A 20,706-nucleotide genomic window follows, 5' to 3' on the forward strand; every position below is an offset into this window, starting at 1 on the left:
TCAGAAATTGCATTAAAATTAATCACTTACCTTTGATGATCTTCATCTGGTGGCACTCCCAGGTCTCCAAGTTAGACAATAAATGTTTGTTTTGTTCGATAATGTCCCTCTTTATGTCCAAAAACCTCAGTTTTGTTGCTGTGTTTAGTTCAGAAATCCAAAGGCACAATGCGTGCTCTCAATATCAAGACGAAAAGTCAAAAAAGTACAATAAAAGTTAGTAGAAACATGTCAAACGATGTTTAAAATCAATCCTCAGGTTGTTTTTGTCATAAATAATAAATAATATTTCAAACAGACAAAGGCTTCGTCAATAGAAAAGGAGAAACAAGAAAGGCGCGTTCCCGATCACACGCAGGACACATGGCTGGAAATTTCCACTGGCCTCTCATTGAAAGTGCTGTATCTCCCTCCTTTTTTCAGAGTAAAACCCTGAAACAATGTCTAAAGACTGGCCACATGTACAAGAAGCCATAGAGATCGTGAACTGGGTCCTAAGTCTTTATATGGTGGATAGACTTTCAATGGAAAAACAGCCTTTCAAAATAATAATGCTTCCTGGTTGGATTTTCCTCAGGTTTTTGCCTGCCATATCAGTTCTGTTATACTCACAGACATTATTTTAACAGTTTTGGAAACTTTAGAGTGTTTTCTATCCAAATCTACTAATTATATGCATATCCTTGCTTCTGGGCCTGAGTAGCAGGCAGCTTAAATTGGGCACGCTTTTCATCCAAAATTCCGAATGCTGCCCCCTACCCTAGTGAAGTTAACTGACTTGCCTAGTTAAATAAAGGTTAGGAACAAATTCTTATTTACAATGACGTCCTAGGAACAGTGGGTTAACTGCCTTGTTCAGGGGCAGAACGACAGATTTTTACCTTGTCAGCTTGGGGATTCGATCTAACAACCTTTCCTTGCCGCCCGGTACAGGTGAGTTGATGTAATTTGTAGGTGGGGATGAAGTGACTATGCATAGATAATAAACAGCGAGTAGCAGCAGTGTACAAAAATGGATTGGGGGGGGGGGGGGGGGGGTGGTCAATGTAAATTGTCCGGTTACGATTGTATTAATTGTTCAGGAAGAGTAGCTGCTGCTTTCGCAACAGCTAATGGGGATCCTAATAAAATACCAAATACCAAAATTGTGCACTGAAGTCCACAAGCGAAGGGAATAGGAGAGCGCGTAGATAGTTAGGAGAAGGAATGTAAGAGGTGCGTGACTGGCTGCAGGGAAGTCAGGCGCAGGAGAGCAGAACTGGGTAATAACCGGAGCAGTTTAATATGCAAAACCAACGGCACCCAGAACATCAAAATATGGATACAAAATAGCCTGTCGCGATTTAACCAGTCAGTCAAATAACCAGTCAGAGTGAACACTTTACAACAAACAGTTTCACACACAGACATGGGGGGAACAGAGGGTTAAATAATGTGGGAATGTAAACTAGGTGTGTGGGAAAAGTCAAAACAAATGGAAAATGAAAGGTGGATCGGCGATGGCTAGAAGACTGGCGACGTCAACCGCCGAACGCCGCCCAAACAAGAAAAGGAACCGACTTCGGTGGAAGTCGTGACAAGGACTTATATATACACAATGAGCAAATATATACATGCTGTTTTAATGTGGTTGCTATGAAAGTGAACTGTGTTTGCGTGTGCTCAGGGGTGTATTCATTCTGCTGATTCTGATGAAAAATGTTTCTTAAACATAAGCAAACGTAACGAAATGGGGATAAACATACCTGAATTTGTCCAATAGAAACTCTAATTTGCAGCTGTTGGACTAATGATTACACCCTAGATCAGCTAGAGACAGGCAAGTATGTGCAAGACGGTATTGAATGTGTCACTGTCTGTCACCTTGATTACTCAAAATTCACTCGACCTGTGCACCTTCTTTATAAACTTTCATTCATAGGATAGGATGTAGCAACCTCATGATGGTTATAGGGAAAATGTGAGTGTCATGTAGTAGCCTAAACCTATCGATGTTTCATTGAGCTGGGTGAATGGAATATGAATAACAGTCATCCAATATGATGAAATAGAAATAAGGCCATGCTCATGCATTTTTTTTATCATCCTCCCTCATCTTAAAAGTCACCGACCACCTCTGATTAGTCCAGGTAGCAGACAATGGACCCTATCAGATATTTATGTAGTTGGTGCTATATATTAATATACATGGGTTCTAACTTGAATAATTATTTGTTAGTTTACAGTTGTACAATTTACAGTTGAAGTCGACGAGCGTCTGCGTTTTCAAGGGCTAACACGGAACCCAAACCGGCTGCGCGCGTGCGCCATTGTGCACCATCGTGCATTAATTTATTTTGTCCACCCACACCAAACGCGATCACGACACGCAGGTTAAAATATCAAAACAAACTCTGAACCAATTACATTAATTTGGGGACAGGTCGAAAAGCATTAAACATGTATGGCAATTTAGCTAGCTAGCTTGCATATGCTAGCTAATTTGTCCTATTTAGCTAGCTTGCTGTTGCTAGCTAATTTGTCCTGGGATATAAACATTGAGTTGTTATTTTACCTGAAATGCACAAGGTCCTCTACTCCGACAATTAATCCCACATAAAACGGTCAACTGAATCGTTTCTAGTCATCTCTCCTCCTTCCAAGCTTTTTCCTCTTTTAACTTATATGGTGATTGGCATCTAAACTTTCATATTATTACCACGACGACTGACAAAACATTTCGTCTTTCCATCCCCCACGTGGGTATAACGTGGGTACCTGCTTCTATAAACCAATGAGGAGATGGGAGAGGTAGGACTTGCAGCACGATCTGCGTCACAAATAGGTATGACTTCTATTTTATCCCTTGGCATCGCAGACGCTCGTTGGCGCAATAATTGAATAACATGGATTTCTAAATGTATTTTGCGACGCACACGCACGCGACGTGTCTGGTCTGGTCAGCATGTAAAATAGAAGTCATTCCTATTTCTGATGCAGATCGCGCTGCAAGTCCTGCCTCTCCCATCTCCTCATTGGTTATAAATGTTTAATGCTTTTTGACCTGTCCCCAAATAAATGTCATTGGTTCGGAGTTTGTTTTGATATTTTAACCTGCGTGTCGCGATCGCGTTTGGTGTAAAATACATTTATGCACGATAGCGCACGATGGCACACGCGGGCAGCCGGTTTGGGTGCCGTGTTAGCCAAATACATTTAAAATCAGTTTTTTACAATTCCTTACATTTAATCCTAGTAAAAATTCCCTGTCTTAAATCAGTTAGGATCACCACTTTATTTTAAGAGTGTGAAATGTCAGAATAATAGTAGAGAAAATGATTTATTTCAGCTTTTATTTCTTTCATCACATTCCCAGTGGGTCAGACGTTTACGTACACTGAGTACTTGTATTTGGTAGCATTGCCTTTAAATTGTTTAACTTGGGTCAAATGCAAATTAATTACTTAAAAATCATACAATGTGATTTTCTGGATTTACAGACCTCTACATGCTTTGTAAGCAGGAAAACCTGCAAAATCGGCAGTGTATCAAATACTTGTTCTCCCCACTGTATGTGTTTCTGGCATTGGGAAATAAGTGCCAAAAAGTGTTCTTATTGAATATTTTAAAATGGACACTTTGGCAATGAGGCCTTTTATCTGATTCCCAAGAGTCAAATAAACTTGTGGATACCATTTGAATTGTCTCTGTGTCCAGTATGAAGGAAGTTAGAGGTAGTGTTATGGGAATCTATGGGTAGCTGCTAGCAAAAACATTCACTTTTACCGGTCAGGGAACGTATGGGTTCGTTTCCACAACCAATGTAAAACCAAATATATACGTTACCACAGCTTCCAAGGAACCAAATATGCTAGCTGGGATATAAGCGAGCATTTACCCCTCTCTTTTCTTCCTCTCTCCCTCCTAGATCTCCCCCCAGAGTGGGCCGTTGGAGGGAGGTACCCTGCTCACGGTGCAGGGTAGGAACATGGGGCGCAGGGCTGAGGTAGTGGAGGTCTCCATCGGGATGTTCCCATGTACAATCATTCCTGACCAATACACTGTCTCTGTGGAGTAAGTAAATGTCTTATGATTGATTGATTCATTCATTTATTTAATTAGTTGATGCATTCATTCGTTCAGTGTCTTCTTGCACAGGTGTCAGAATTTTTGTAATGATGCTGTTGGGGTAATTTATAAAAGCATAATATAGAAGAGCACTTCTCATTTTAAACCATTCCGTTAAAATGAAGGAGACACTTCAAGGCCCACAACACTATCACCAAGGAGACAGCAGAACTCTGGGTTGACACCTGCACATAGTATTCCATGGAAACACTGTAACTATAGGACCACAGCAAAACCTCCATACCGACTTCCAGAATGTTCCTCGGATGGAAATGTTTATCTCCTCCCGCTCCACTGGAGCCAATCACGCAGTAGTAGAATGCAGACCAGTGCTGGGTTGACCCACAGGTCTAACCTGTCACTACACACTCCCAAACACACACTCACACACACACACATTCCAGGTCACTCCAGATCCCGCGATTTCACATCAGGGATGACCTCACCCTGCTTGCTCGTCCCTCATTGGTTCCCTGAGCTGGTTGTTAGACAGCAAAATATTTCCTCTTCGGAGGTAGTGGTGCTGACAAACCAAAACATGTCAGTTTGTCTTACAGCAGGCGCACACACTGAATAGATGCACACACACACACACACACCTGCGTGACCTCACCACGACCATGGCTGAGACAGGTGTCTGTTCGTGTGCTGAGAGGTCAGAGGTCACATCTGAGTGCCAGAGGGAAGTGTACTGCTCTGGAGAGAGAGAGAGATGAAGTCAGAACGTGTCAATAGTTTCAAGGTAATTCATCATGTAGGCTAAGTAGGGGTACTAATTCAGTACCCACTCTGGACACATCTGTTGGGGAAAGAGTAGAAGTTCAAGCAGCCAACTCTTTCATATCCTTGAGTGTCCTGGTTGGCTTCCCTCTCTACCTCAACACATACACGCATGCACCAAGCGTGCGCACACGCACAAATACCGCCTTCCTCAGGCTCCATTGCTGATTATCCTGGTCCTCCTCTCTGGGTAAATGTCCAGAGACATTGCTCATAGTAGCCAAAACATCACGCGCTAGATCGCAAAATATTTCCTCTCTGGGCGGTGGAGGAATGTAAAGCGAGGTTCTGTAGTAAAAAAAAAGTATGTATATACTATAGTAAAAACTGTAGTGTTTTTACAGACTGCAGTATACTGTTCTATTTACTGTAGTGTTTTTGCTGAGTATGGTACGGTATACTGTAGTATTTACTGTAGTGTTTTTGCTGAGTATGGTACGGTATACTGTAGTATTTACTGTAGTGTTTTTGCTGAGAATGGTACGGTATACTGTAGTATTTACTGTAGTGTTTTTGCGGACTATAGAATGGTATGCTGTATTATTTACTGTAGTGTTTTTGGGGACATTACTGTAGTTCAGAAAGAAAACGCCATGTGGAAATACACACAAAAGTGAGTACACCCCTCACATTTTTGTAAATATTTGAGTATATCTTTTCATGTGACAACACTGAAGAAATGACACTTTGCTACAATGTAAAGTAGTGAGTGTACAGCTTGTATAACAGTGTACATTTGCTGTCCCCTCAAAATAACTCAACACACAGCCATTGATGTCTAAACCGCTGGCAACAAAAGGGAGTACACCCCTAAGTGAAAATGTCCAAATTGGGCCCAAAGTATCAATATTTTGTGTGGCCACCATCATTTTCCAGCACTGCCTTTACCCTCTTGGGCATGGAGTTCACCAGAGCTTCACAGGTTGCCACTGCAGTCCTCTTCCACTCCTCCATGACGACATCACGGAGCTGGTGGATGTTATAGACCTTGCACTCCTCCACCTTCCGTTTGAGGATGCCCCACAGATGCGAAATAGGGTTTAGGTCTGGAGACATGCTTGGCCAGTCCATCACCTTTATCCTCAGCTTCTTTAGCAAGGCAGTGGTCGTCTTGGAGGTGTGTTTGGGGTCGTTATCATGTTGGAATACTGCCCTGCGGCCCAGTCTCCGAAGGGAGGGGGATCATGCTCTGCTTCAGTATGTCACAGTACATGTTGGCATTCATGGTTCTCTCAATGAACTGCAGCTCCCCAGTGCCGGCAGCACTCATGCAGCCCCAGACCATGACACTCCCACCACCATGCTTGACTGTAGGCAAGACACACTTGTCTTTGTACTCCTTACCTGGTTGCCGCCACACACACTTGACACCATCTGAACCAAATAAGTTTATCTTGGTCTCATCAGACCACAGGACATGGTTCCAGTAATCCATGTCCTTAGTCTGCTTGTCTTCAGCAAACTGTTTGCGGGCTTTCTTGTGCATCATCTTTAGAAGAGGCTTCCTTCTGGGACGACAGCCATGCAGACCAATTTGATGCAGTGTACGGCGTATGTTCTGAGCACTGACAGGCTAACCCCACACCCCTTCAACCTCTGAAGCAATGCTGGCAGCACTCATACGTCTATTTCCCAAAGACAACCTCTGGATATTACGCTGAGCACGTGCACTCAACTTCTTTGGTCGACCATGGCGAGGCCTGTTCTGAGTGGAACCTGTCCAGTTAAAACCGCTGTATGGTCTTGGCCACCGGGCTGCAGCTCAGTTTCAGGGTCTTGGCAATCTTCTTATAGCCCAGGCCATCTTTATGTAGAGCAACAATTATTTTTTCAAATCCTCAGAGAGTTCTTTGCCATGAGATGCCATGTTGAACTTTCAGTGACCAGTTAGTCTGAGGGAGTGTGAGAGCGATGACACCAAATTTAACACACCTACTCCCCATTCACACCTGAGACCTTGTAACACTAACAGGTCACATGACACCAGGGAGGGAAAATGGCTAATTGGGCCCAATTTTGAGGGGACAGCAAATTTGCACTGTTATCCAAGCTGTACACTCACTACTTTACATTGTAGCAAAGTGTCATTTCTTCAGTGTTGTCACATGAAAAGATATACTCAAATATTTACAAAAATGTGAGGGGTGTACGCACTTTTGTGATATACTGTATGTTAATCCATTTATTTAACAATGAACAATGCAAGTCTTGGCGATATAGGCTCTGCTCCTTCAGGGTAGGTCGCTGCCCAAGCAAAGCGTCAACACAGAACCTAACAGGTGGAGGTTGGGGTGGTGGTGGTGGGAGCAAGAAGTCAGTGCATAGTGGCAGTAACAGCAAGCGGCAGCAGGATTATTGAGCAGACCTGGTCAGCTTAAATAGGCCGCCAAATAAGGTAGGCGTGATTGATACTAGTCTGTAATTGATGCCATCTCAGCTGATGTGTCAGCCTGAGGCGGGGCACTCGGGTTTCCTTTCTGAACTGGCTCCGCTTAATTATTTACTAAAATGATTTGGTTTTATTATTTTTGACATAGAAGTAGAGGGCTTTCATCTTGAGGAAACTTACTGGAGAAATACTAAAATAACATATTTTCCTAAACAAGGACTGGATTCTGAACGTAGAGTTCAGAGTTTCTGCTCTTTTCTATAACCTGTAGGGAACAAAATATATTAACCCTACTTGACATGTAGGTTTCTCACTTATGGGTGGCACAAATTGGGATATTAGGGATGGGAATGGGCACGGTTCAGTGTTTTCTTATGTGGATAATACTGTAAGGTTTACTATAGTATTCTACAATATACCACAAAATTCTATGCTGAGTCCTACACATGATCGAGGGATACTACATTGTTTAGTATAGTTTTCTGCAATATACTACAGTTTACTACAGAATTCTATAGTAAGTACTGTAATATTCTATACAACACTTTCAATCAGTTGGCCATTTATAGTTAAAACCTGTTGCGACTCTAGGGGCAGTATTTTAATTTTTGGGAAAAAAACGTTCCCATTTTAAACGGGATATTTTGTCAAGACAAGAATTGACAGCTTTGGATAGAAAACACTCTGACGTTTCCAAAACTGTAAAGATATTGTCTGTTAGTATAACAGAATTGATGTTGCAGGCGAAAGCCTGAGAAAAATCCAATCCGGAAGTGCCACAGGTTTTGAAAGCGCTGCGTTCCAATGAGTCCCTATTGAGCTGTGAATGTGCCATCAACGAGCTTACGCTTTCTACGTATTCCCCAAGGTGTCTACAGCATGGTGACGTAGTTTTACTGAGCTAGGTTTCACATTAATTTACCAAAATGATGAATCATTTTCCCTAGAGGGGATCCCATTGCATTGAGATTTAAACTCTCTAACGTGGAAATCTGTCCCTGAAAGCTGAGAATTTGGCTGCAATCAGTTACTTGTTTCAAAACAACAAACAACTACTGGGACTTGATCCAGCTCTATGAGCTCCTTGATCCCCTTCAGACCCATCCGTCAGCCCAGCCCTTTTTCTGGTCTTGCCCTGTCTCTGGGGTACCTATCTCATGTGACCCTCAGACGATCAAGCCTCCTGTCAGTCAGCGACTAGACCCCTGATTGGGTTGCCAGGTATTTATGGACGTTATAGAACCAACCACCTGACTAAATAAACTGCCCGCACGTGCTGAACAAGAGGAGGGTGACGGGATGGGCTTCGAGCCACGCAGGGTTGGGGTGGGGCGTCATGGTTTCCCCTGTGTTTATTTCTGTGGGGAGTCATTGTATCATAGCCTGGTCCATGATCTGTACCGTATGAGTTTTAGCCAGTTCCTCTGACTGAAATACAGCAGGGCCAAAGCACATACAGATCTGGGATCTAGCCTTGCAGAATGTTTTCTGTTACTCCATCACTGTATGGATAATCCTACTGCGTCCCTCTGGTCCCAGTACTGTGTGACAATATGAAGCTTAATTAGAGCCATGAGGTTATAAAACAAACATCCAGTCACCTCGTTAAGCCCCTCTGTGTTTCGCAGCATCTGGCCGGGGGGGCTTTGAAGTCCCCTTCCTCTGGGTTTAGCCAACACTGTATAGTACTTACCATAGATATTATTACGGAACCTCTAAGGATCTCTATCATAATGTCTGTGTTTAGCTTTCTTCTAAAAGTTGTGAAACTCATGAAAAATCAAAAAAAAAATATGTAATCCACAGTTGACACAAAAACATCCTAAAAGGCAATTGCCAAAATACTGTGCTGTTCCTGTAGCGATGATTTTGGTCAGTGTTGGTTCAGATTAAGGGTGTCTGCTGACCTTACAGTTTTGTGTTCTATCTACAGGCTGGTGTGTGTTACTGGGCAGGCCATTGATCCCACAAAGAATTTTGTCAGAATTACTGTGAACCAAAAAGCAATGGCGGTGTCCAAAGAGGCCTTCTCATACTTGGTGAGTGTGTTCTATCCTCCCTCTCTCTCCTGCTCTCCTTCCCCTCTCTCTCTCTCTCCTTCCTCTCTCTGTCTCTCTTCTCTTTCTCTCTCATTGTCTCTCTCTCTCTCCTTCCTCTCTGTCTTCCTTCCTCATTTTTCCTCTCCTTCTCCCTGACCTACCTTTCCATTTTCTTCTGCCTATTCATTTACAGTATTTCTTTAGTATAGTCTTTCTCTTTCTCTTGCTGGTTAAATCCACAATCTCTCCATCCTTTCTCCTACCTCCTCTCTCTCTCTCTCTCCCTCTCCCCACTCCCCAGTCCTTGTTCATACTGGGAAAAGTGTTCCCAATGTGTCAGTTGAATGTTAACAGATGCGTCTTGATATTCAGGAATGCAAGTGTGTGGGAATCTTCAAACGTTCATTAGAACAGCAACTAAGCACTATTGTCATCCAGAACTCGTGCCAGCAAAAACAAATATGCCGCTTGTTGAAATGTCCCCCTCTTTGAATTCATGACCAGCCGAGGCTGGCTGCTTCTTCTGCTAATTGACCCTGACCAACACTGTCTCCCTTTGGATTAAGACTACACAGCCTGTGGAAATTCCCATCTAAGCCCTCTGTTTCTTTCTTTTGGACCCATGTTTCATGAGTTGAAATAAGAAATCCTAGAAATGTTCCATTCACACAAAAACGTGTTTCTCTCAAATGTTGTGCACAATGTGTCCCTGTTAGGGAGTATTTCTCCTTTGCCATGATAATCCATCCACCTGACAGGTGCACCTTGTGCCGGGGACAATAAAAGAGCACTTTCAAATGTGCTGTTTTGTCACGCAACACAATGCCACAGATGTCTCAAGTTTTGAAAGAGCGTGCATTTGGCATGCTGACTGCAGGAATGTCCACCAGAGCTGTTGCCAGATGACTGAACGTTAATTTCATAAGCTGTCTCCAACGTCGTTTTAGAGAATTTGGCAGTACGTCCAACTGGCCTCACAACTGCTGACACCACGTGTAACCATGCCAGCCAAGGACCTCCACATCCGGCTTATTATGCTGAGGAGAAATTCTGCTTTTGTGGGGGAAAACTCATTCTGATTGGCTTCCCAGTGGGTGGGCCTCTGCTGCCAGGTGGTGGACCTATACCCTCCAAGGCCCACCCATGGCTGCACCCCTGCCTAGTCATGTGAAATCAATAGATTAGGGCCTAATTAATTTATTTCAATTGACTGATTTCCTTATATGAACTGTAACTCAGTAAAATCTTTGACATTTTTAATGTTGCGTTTATATTTTTGTTTAGAATACAGTGCCTTCGGAAAGTATTCAGGCATCTTACATTTTTCCACATTGTGTTACTTTACAGCCTTATTATAAAATTGATTTTTTTAAATTACCCTCAGCAATCTACACACATTACCTCATAATGACAAAGTGAAAACAGGCTTTTAAAAATGTCAGTAAATGTATTAAAAATAAAAATAGAAATACCTTATTTACATAAGTATTCAGACCCTTTGCTATGACACTCGAAATTGAGCTCAGGTTTATCCTGTTTTCATTGATCATCCTTAAGCTGTTTCTACAACTTGATTGGAGTCCACCTGTGGCAAATTCAATTGATTGGAGATGATTTGGAAAAGCTCACACCTGTCTATATAAGGTCCCACAGTTGGCAGTGCATGTCAGAGCAAAAACCAAGCCTTAAGGTCAAAGGAATTGTCTGTAGCCTCCAAGACAGGATTGTGTCAAGGCACAGATCTGAGGAAAGGTACCAAAACATTTCATCAGCATTGAAGGTCCCCAAGAACACAGTGCCCTCATTCTTAAATGGAAGAAGTTTGGAACCACCAAGACTCTTCCTAGAGCTGGCTGCCCAGCCAAACAGAGACATTGGGGGAGAAGGCCATTGTCAGGGAGGTGACCAAGAACCCGATGGTCACTCTGACAGAGCTGTAGAGTTCCTCTGTGGAGATGGGAGAACCTTCCAGATGGACAACCATCTCTGCAGCACTCCACCAATTAGGCCTTTATGGTTGAGTGGCAGAACGGAAGCCACCCCTCAGTAAAAGGCACATGAGAGCCTGCTTGGAGTTTGCCAAAAGGCATCTAAAGACTCTCAGACCATGAGAAACTAGATTCTCTGCTCTGATGAAACCAATGTTGAACTCTTTGTCCTGAATTCCAAGCATCATATCTGGAGGGAATCTGCCACCGTCCCTATGGTGAAGCATGGTGGTGGCAGCATCATGCTGTGGGGATGTTTTTCAGCGGCAGGGACTAGGAGACTAGTCAGGACCGAAGCAAAGATGAACGAAGCAAAGTACAGAGAGATCCTTGATGAAAACCTGCTCCAGACCGCTCAGGACCTCAGACTGAGGCGAAGGTTCACCTTCGACCCTAAGCACACAGCCAAGACAACACAGGAGTGGCTTTGGGACAAGTCTCAATGTCCTTGAGTGGCCCAGCCAGAGCCTGGAGTTGAACCCGATGGAACATCTCTGGAGAGACCTGAAAATAGCTGTGCAGCGAGAATGAGTATGTAACCTAACAAAGTGTGGATAAAGTCGAAGGGTTCTGCATAATTTCAGACACTTTTATAAAAGGGATTCTGCCTTCAGTATGAGTCATGATCCCAGTAAGAAGTAACAGTCTTGGAGATGTGAAAGTATTGAAATACAAAGCAACAAACACTTTTAGAGGTTCTCAGAAGTCCTTTCTGCCCCTTGCCACTTTTTGGGATGCTGCCCCAGGGTGTACCGGAAAGAAAGGTAGAGAGGAGAGAAGGTGATTTCTGAGGAAAAGGGAAAGTTGTTCAAATCCAAACGGAGACCGGATGTGTGCTTCCTTTGGACCTCCTTCCTCAAATATTGGGCCGGAAACATCTGCCTTTTCCTTACGCACACACAATAGACACCCCTGCCCCATTCACACACACACACATACACAGGAAGTGGATCATGTCAGTGAGAATGAGAGGTCCTCCCTGGAGGCAAGGTTCATAGAGGGGAGAGAGGCTTCGGAAGTCTCCAGAATGCTGATGCTGTAGAACTGTATAGCTGTATAGGGATATTCGTCTTAGCCCCAGGGACCTGTCCTGTGTGTGTATGGCTGTACTGCTATATAGCTGGATAGCAAAATATATCCTAGCCCCAGGGATCTGTCATATGTGGCTGAGATGAACGCAAAGCCGTAAGGCCTCAGTGCAGAACAATACTGAACTGCAGGGGTGGGCTACTCAACTTTAGTTTCCCAGGGCTGCAGTGTCCACAAGTTGTCAAACTTAAAATATGTTATACTCAGCAACTTATTTAGCTGAGGAAACCAAGCATATGGTACATATACTGTAGACATCTACTGTATAGAATATTATTTGAATCATTCAATTACAGTGCCACAATGATGCAACACCAGCAGACTGCTGCCTCGGATGTGTGGACAGCACATGACAGCATAACAACAACGTGGTCTTATGGCACATGAATACCCACACATATGTCCCATCTCCCTCCCCAGGTCCCCAAGCTGCTATCCATGGAGCCTAGAAAGGGCTCTCGTTCTGGGGGAACCAGGGTTACCATCAAGGGGGAGCACCTGGACACTGGCTCCCAGATCAGAGTCAAGGTCAATGGTACCCAGGAATGCACCATCCTCACGTGAGTCTTGCTGTGGGATTCAGTACATTGTCATCACTGTTGCATATGTTGCTGTGCAGAATCTGATGGCTTTGTGATGCTGAGTGTTATAAAGGAGACAGTCCAGTTGAGTTGTTTAATTATATCGTGTGTGAGGTATTGTTATTTTTTCAGCTGATGCATTTGTTGTATTTTCAGAGGCTGTTTTTGTTCTTGGATATATTTGTTATGGAAGCTCTTAGTGTGTCGTTTTATCATGCTGATTGTGTGGTATTTTTCTGTCCTTGTGCGTCCCTGTGTGTCTTCGTCCTTGTGCATGTGTGTGTGTTTCAGGCTAACTGAAGACACCATTGAGTGCACCATGCCTGCGGCCCTGCACACACACACTGAGGCGGTGTCGGTGTGTGTGGAGTTTGAATACATACCCTGTCAGCGCTCTGAGCTCCTCACCCAGTACATTTACGAGAAGAACCCCAGCATCAGCTACATCAAACCTAGACAGAGCTACCTCAGGTACAAAGACATTACGACACACTGTGTATGTGCCGGGCAGTGGTTTGGCGATACATTTATCAAACACACTGTTCCATTGATTATGCAGTATCTCATACATACAGTAGAAAACTGAACAGTCAGTGTCCTGCATTGTTCCATTGATTATGCAGTATCTTATACATACAGTAGAAAACTGAACAGTCAGTGTCCTGCATTGTTCCATGGATCAATCTAGCATTCCATAGGTTCTATTTTTCCAGTGTTCTGTTGACAACAGAGTATGACAGCATATAGAAAATATGATTTCAGTCATTCTAATGCTCTTGTAGTTCCGTTCTACCACAGTCACTCTCTTGCAGGGTTTGCCTGGTATCCCACCCAGCCACAGAGATGACATACTGAGTTAATGTCTTCCTGATCTATGCTCTGTAGCTTCTCCACAGGGTTTGCATGTGCATGCGTGCGTACATGGGTGTGTGTGTGTTGGTTTGAAATGACACCCCATGTGTGAGACAGACCTATGAGGCAGAGCATGGTGGGTCGGATTGGCTTGTGTGCCGACTCTGACTGTGTGTGTGTGTTGGTTTGAAATGACACCCCATGTGTGAGACAGACCTATGAGGGAGGGCATGGTGGGTCGGATTGGCTTGTGTGCCAATGTGTGCCAACTCTGACTGTGTGTAGTGTGTTGGTTTGGACTGTCTCTGATCCTGTGGTTATGTGCATGTGAGTTTGTGCTCTCCGTCTCTGGCCAGAGTGGTTGTTTGGGTGTGTCTCTGTGTTCTATGTTTTTAACCGTGTGTGGTTGTGTTCCAGTGGCGGTCGGACCATCACAGTGACGGGGCAGGGTTTTGACCTGGTTCAGAGCGTCACTATGGAGGTGCTAGACATCGGGCAGGCGGTAAGTAACAACAAGGAACATCTCGAGTGTGAATAGATAAACTCCTGAAGTAGCTAACATCTTAGATGAAAAACTTGAAGAATGGACTCCTGCACAGTGTGTACACTTCGAGGTGATGAAGGTTTTTTCTCTCATCCTCCTGGTCCCTCTCTAGGCCTGTAAGGTGCAGCCTCCCTCCATGATTACATGCTCCTCCCCCACCTCTAGCCAATCTCAGCAGGCCACGGTAGAGTTCTTCCTGAATGGAGTCCTCTACACGGGAGATAGCCCAATCTTTTATGGCCCAGGCCAGGAGGAAGAGGAGGAGCCACATGGAGGTCACTTCCTGTTGGAGTACGTGGAGGACCCTCAATTCTTCACCGCCAACAAGGAGAAGCTGATCAAGCACCACCCTGGGGAGCCACTCACACTCATCATCAACGTATGTGACAGCCCAGCACTAATGGGAGAGGATGGGGGTGGGGAGTTTTGTAAGTGACAGTTTAGTCCACCAAATGGGAGAGGATGGAGCAGGATGAGAACTGAAAGGCCCATTGACCAGGGAGATTCGTGCACTTGTTCTAGAAACTGTCCAGTCCTGTCAATCTGACTTCATTCTGAAAATAGCAATCATGGCTCACTCTCTTTGTATTCATACTTTAAAAAGATAAAAGACTGTGTAGTTCTGAAACCTGGGGTGTGTTAAGTTGTGGCTGGGCTGTTCAGAAAGAATGGGATTACAGTACCACCACCTCTTAGCAGATAACTCAGTCAGACATCTTTGTGTGAGGTCCTGTCTGTCTTCTAGCTGACCTAAGCTACTGCCCCATAAACGACTACCTCATATATGAGAGAGGAGTGAGGGTCTTAATGCTAACAGTCATTAAAAACTGCTGGATCTCCACTGGTGCTGGTACAGACAGGATGAGACACAGACAGGGAAGTTACAGGGAAGTCTCTTTCTGCCCCTCTCGCTCTCTTTCTCTCCTCTGTGCGTATGTGTGTGTAAAGCTGGGGCCCTTACAGGAATTTCTGCCTCAGCCCTGTCTACTTGGGTGATGTAGGGGCAAGGGGGTACTCAATGTTGCTTCTTGTTTTCATTACGAAGGTGGATTCCACTTTGGGTGGACCAGGCTGGATGTTTGTGGGCTTATCCAGGTTCAGATAATGTTGGATGGAGTAGAACGTGTTTGTTTGATGGGGATTGTTGTTTGGTTAGATCCTATATTAAGGACATCTGTTGGAATGTGGGTGGGTTTTGTTTGCTTTCATCCTGTTTTGGTACTTGGAATTCATTGTTTCATGTATGTGTTTTGTCTGAGTGTGAGTGTGAGTGTGAGTGTGTGTGTGTGTGTGTGTGTTTGAGGAAGTGTTTGTTGACAGAGACCCAGGGGGTGGCATCCTGTAGAGGGGACAGGACAGTACATGGTCCTGAGGGTGTAATCACAGAGAGGAAACACACTGGGGATAAACATACAACCTCTCCTCACACAGCAGTCTCCACTGGTGGGTGGGTGGGTGCATGTCCTCGTGTGAGCGCGCATGGAGGGGACCAGTGCTCCTACAGTGCATTGATGAAGGAGTGGCTGGGGTTTAGATGGACAGTGTCCATCATGACAGTCAGTGGGTTAGTCAGTTTGGAGAAAGTGTTCTCTCCATGTCTACTGTGTGATTCTTTAAGATGAACTCTCGCCCTGTGTATGAGGAATGTTGTGAGACTGAATGAGTTTGGTTCTGGACTACTCAGTGGGTGTATTTATGTGTGTGTGTGTGTTTATGTGTGTGCCTGTGCTTGTGTGTCAGCTGTGCCTATCCAAGACAGACCATGGTGTCCCTAGAGCTCTGACTGACAGACGTCTGTTTTTGTTTGGGTCTGGCACAGAAAGGACCGAGCAATCTGGAACTGGCGCCGGAGGAATACTCAGTAATGATTGGCTCCTATCCCTGTGACATCAGCTTCCATAACGACCAGCTGTTCCACTGCAGCATCAACGGCTCGCTGGGCTCCAGTGAAGGAGAACTGCCTGTCACCGTAAGTACAACTGCATTATATTTTAAGGCTACTACTTTGGACCACATTATTATCAATGTTTGAAACAGTGTCCAGTTTGGTATAACTACCAACTATGCCTCGATGATCTGGCTGAGAGCAGAGGGACGAGCAGGATGACAGGCCACTCTTGGTCAGGGGACAGGGTGTAACAGTAAATGAATCAAAGAGTAAACCAATCTGATATCTGTTCATCTGTTATCTGCTCATCTTTTGTCTGTCTGTCCATCCCAATCACACGTGTAGGGGGACACAGGCACGCAAGCATGTGCGTAAGCCTGCATGCAAGAGTCAACACACACACACACACTCTGGGCTTCAGCTGAAATTACACTTTCTCGGGAAGGACAGTAGGACTTGCCCATATGGTTTTTGTTTTGTCTAAGAAGTCTCTCTTTATAATAGAAGGGCTCAACCAACTAAACCCTGCCTTGCTCTGATAAAGACTCTCTCTCTCTCGTTTTACTCTCTCCCCCCACTGTCTTGTCTGTTGCACATTTCAGTTTTGAGGGGGCTTATTAGGGAAAATAAGGCCGTTGAGAGCAGTGGATTAGAATGGCCATGTTTGTCTGTCTGTCTGTCAGTCTATGTCCCTCACAGACAGTCAGTGAGGCGTGAGTCACAGAAAGAGAGAGAGGGAGGAATGGAGTGTAGGAGGGGAAAAACTCTCTCAGGATGTCCATAAATAAACACATGCAATTAGCAGACAAACACAGAGGGCAGGGGTCCAACAAGATGTCAAAACACTAAAGGTTGGGCTGCCCTCATACCTTGTGTGTGTGTGTGTGTGTGTGTGTGTGCGTGTGTGTGTGTGTGTGTGTGTGTGTGTGTGTGTGTTTAGATATTTGTGTGTGTACCGGTGTGTGTGTGTACGCTAGCTCCCCCCAGTTTAAAAGGTATGCAAATGCTTAGCTTCTGGGCATTAAAACAACCTTTATGATTTATTCAGAGACTTTTCAGTGGTATACTAGTACCTATTTTTACCTCCCTTTTTTCCCTTGGCTCAGAAGTGAAGCTGAGCCTCTGTATAGGGGAGCTGTGTGTGAGGGGTTGTGTGGGCTGCTGTACCCCAAACCAAATGTGAACACAGAACAATGGCAATTCTTTCCAACACTCTTTCTTGCTTTGTTTTCATGGTTTGGAGAAAGAATTGGTCATACCAGAGCGAGACCCCGCAGAGAGAGAGACCACTCGTACCCCTCCTCAGTCCAGGAACAGAAGGATATGGGGAATAGGACCTTGAAGCAGACATACTGAATTTTGTCAACAAGGTTGCGATAGGGAATTGGGTTGGACAACCAGAAAGCAGAAGTGAAATTCATCTCTCCAGTCACATCTGTTTTACCCTGAACTGGTTGACTAATACCATCACACACATTCCAGTGTGTGTGTGTCATGTTAGCCTGAATGTGTATTGGTTTGATTGTGTGTGTCAATGTGAGATTGTGTGCATTTCTATACCTCAGAACATATGTTTGCATGTGTATGTTGAAACAGGCCTGCTAAACACCGCTCTCTCCCCTGAATCCTCTTTCCTCCTATCTTACCCTTTCTTTCAACCTCTCTCCTTTCTTTACTCTTTCTCCCCCTCTCTCCCTCCCTAGGTGCAGGTGGGTAACTTCCAGAGGATCATAGCCAAGGTGCAGCTGGGTGGTAGTGAGCTGGCCATTGTGGTGTCCATCGTGGTGTGCTGCGTCCTGTTGCTGCTGTGCACTGTGGGTAAGTGTCTGGGCTGGTGATATTGCCGTGAATGATGGATGTCTGGGCTGCCTGGCGACGGATGCTCCAGATGTGAGGGAGATAAAAGGATCTCTGGGGTTAGGGTCTCTCTCCCCCAGTCTACACAACACAAAGACACCACTGTTACCACTGCTCCCAGTGTGTGTGTGTGTGTGTGTGTGTGTGTGTGTGTGTGTGTGTGTGTGTGTGTGTGTGTGACGTTTTTGTCTGTGGGTGCGAATGTTTGTTCTCACGTAGTTGTATGTCTGTGTGTCTTTTTTAATGTGTTTGTGTGTGTGTGTCTTCGACAAGTGTGTTTTTATTTCTCTCCAGAAGCTGTTTATGTATGGAGCTTTTACAAATGGAGTATGTCCTGATTCATTACAACATGTCAACCTGTGATAACAGGATATGGCTTCAAAGACATCTATTTATTGACTCTTATGTCTCTTTCTGTGTGTTTCTCCTCACATACTTTCCCTCATTCCCTTTTGTCCCTCCTTCTCTCTCGCCCTTTTCCTCTCACACTCCATCTCCCTTGCCCTCTCTTGCACACACACACACACACACACACAGCTCTGGTGGTATACTGTACTAAGAGCCGGAGGGCGGAGCGCTACTGGCAGAAGACTCTGCTGCAGATGGAGGAGATGGAGTCCCAGATCAGAGAGGAGATCCGCAAAGGTTCAGAACCACACACACACACACTTGCACTCTCTTGTACTGGCAGAAAGGCTGGGGTTTCTGTGTGATTCGTAATGCTACCAGCAGGTCTCCCTACACTCAGATGTTATTTAAGCTCCATTGAAGTCTCACTCATGTTCTCTGATGTCCCTGGACCAAGGCTACATGTGGGAAAACAGAAAACATGGACCTTCACTTAGGGATAGGGCTTTTATGTGTGTGCGCTTACGTATGTGTGTGTCTGTGGCTGTATGTGGTGGCAGCAGTTGAAAGATGTGTGCATAGTTAGCGTGACTCATAAAACACACATACTGAGTAGTGATCACTCACACACAAACATGGTGGTCACACACTGCTTCAGATGTGTCTACTCTGAAGGGGCAAAGTGGTAGGAGTGTGAGAGGGGAGTCGAGAGGAGGGGGGTCACTGTGGGCCAGTTTGAAGGACACAGAATGTCTGAGCGACCAGATTTATAGGACAGATAGATAAAGATGGATAAAGAAAGAAAGAGAAATTGAGAGTGGGAGAGGAAGAAATAGGGGCAGGAGTCAGGGACATGTTTCTGTGAGGAGAGGTGTGGGAGGAGGATGAGGGAAAGAAGAGGAGGGTAGGTTTGTTAGGAAGGACACAGATGTGTGGGTGAGAGTGTCAGGGGCGGGGGACAGGTTTGGGAAGGGAGTAAAGAGATTGGCATATTGCAGGGACAATTTAATTAGGCAAGTCAGTTAAAAACAAATTCTTATTTACAATGATGGCCTACTGGGGAACAGTGGGTTAACTGCCTTGTTCAGGGGCAGAACAATAGATGTTTACCTCGTCAGCTCAGGGATTTGATCCAGCAACCTTTCGGCTACTGGCCCAACGCTCTAACCACTAGGCTACCTGCCGCCCTAAAATCAGATCACACGTGTCAAACTCATTCCACGGAGGGCCGAGTGTCTTTCGTGTACTTAATTAATGAATTAAGGTCACTAATTATTAATGAACTCCCCACACCTGGTTGTCTAGGGCTTAATTAAAAGGAAAAACCAAAAAACCTGCAGATACTAGACCCTCCATGGAATGAGTTTGACACCCCTATCTAGATGAATGATAATAGTTTGGTATGTGTGGGAGTGATAAGGTGTGTGACTGAAGAGCATTGGAATTTGGCTGTAGAGTCAGTCATTGATGGTCAGGCCTGACCAAAGGACTATTTGTCAGAGGATGTATTATCCCGAAGGGAAATGCTAAGAGGGAGTTTTGGCCTGACACACACACAGATACACACACAGAATGTCTCCATGGTGATTATTGCATAAAACATAAACAAACTTCTCATCCTGGGGAAGGAAGAGCTTGTCCATAAAGAGATCTCCCATGTCCAATAACGAGACAACACAGCCCCTCCATGTCTCATGACAGCTTGTAATGACAGAACATAATCCACTCATAGCAGAACCTATGAGACCCATGTGTTTAGATATGTTGATACGGTTCTTGTGGATTTTACTGCTAGCACACATGGTTCTGATAGGAGACTCTCAGATTGAATCTGGCAGCTCTGATTGTGTTTTGTAAATATTTCCCTGCATGCTGTGCTGGACTGCAAATGCTGGCACGGTCATGTGACACCAGAATATGCTAATGTAGTTAAACCTGGGTTCTGGGATATTCTAGAATGTAAAAGAAAGTTCTAGAACTAGGTAGAGACATATGCATGGTTCTGGGCCTGTGCTCTGGAATAAAATACATTGTCGTCTGAGGTGTTCTCAACTAAATGACCTGTGAATGGTGGTGAGATGTTGTCCTCTAACCCTGTGGTGTCCCTCCAGGCTTTGCAGAGCTGCAGACAGATATGACAGACCTGACTAAGGAGCTGAACAGTAGCCAGGGAATCCCCTTCCTGGAGTACAAACAGTTTGTCACACGCACTTTCTTCCCCAAGGTGAGTCAGTCACACACACA

General features: G+C 44.7%; 1 protein-coding gene across 1 annotated transcript in view; it reads left to right on the forward strand.

The window, feature by feature from the left end:
* Nucleotides 1-20,706, forward strand: part of LOC110531973 (plexin-D1) — a 104,093-nt gene that overhangs the window by 60,208 nt on the left and 23,179 nt on the right. The window contains exons 13-22 of the mRNA XM_021615522.2: nucleotides 3,908-4,053; nucleotides 9,210-9,315; nucleotides 12,813-12,952; nucleotides 13,265-13,444; nucleotides 14,243-14,327; nucleotides 14,482-14,748; nucleotides 16,189-16,338; nucleotides 17,961-18,075; nucleotides 18,652-18,759; nucleotides 20,574-20,686. Coding sequence (XP_021471197.2) covers nucleotides 3,908-4,053; nucleotides 9,210-9,315; nucleotides 12,813-12,952; nucleotides 13,265-13,444; nucleotides 14,243-14,327; nucleotides 14,482-14,748; nucleotides 16,189-16,338; nucleotides 17,961-18,075; nucleotides 18,652-18,759; nucleotides 20,574-20,686 — 1,410 coding nt within the window. The remainder of the gene's footprint in view (nucleotides 1-3,907; nucleotides 4,054-9,209; nucleotides 9,316-12,812; nucleotides 12,953-13,264; nucleotides 13,445-14,242; nucleotides 14,328-14,481; nucleotides 14,749-16,188; nucleotides 16,339-17,960; nucleotides 18,076-18,651; nucleotides 18,760-20,573; nucleotides 20,687-20,706) is intronic.

This window comes from Oncorhynchus mykiss, chromosome 9, assembly GCF_013265735.2.
Source record: "Oncorhynchus mykiss isolate Arlee chromosome 9, USDA_OmykA_1.1, whole genome shotgun sequence".
Taxonomy (NCBI): Eukaryota; Metazoa; Chordata; class Actinopteri; order Salmoniformes; family Salmonidae; genus Oncorhynchus; species Oncorhynchus mykiss.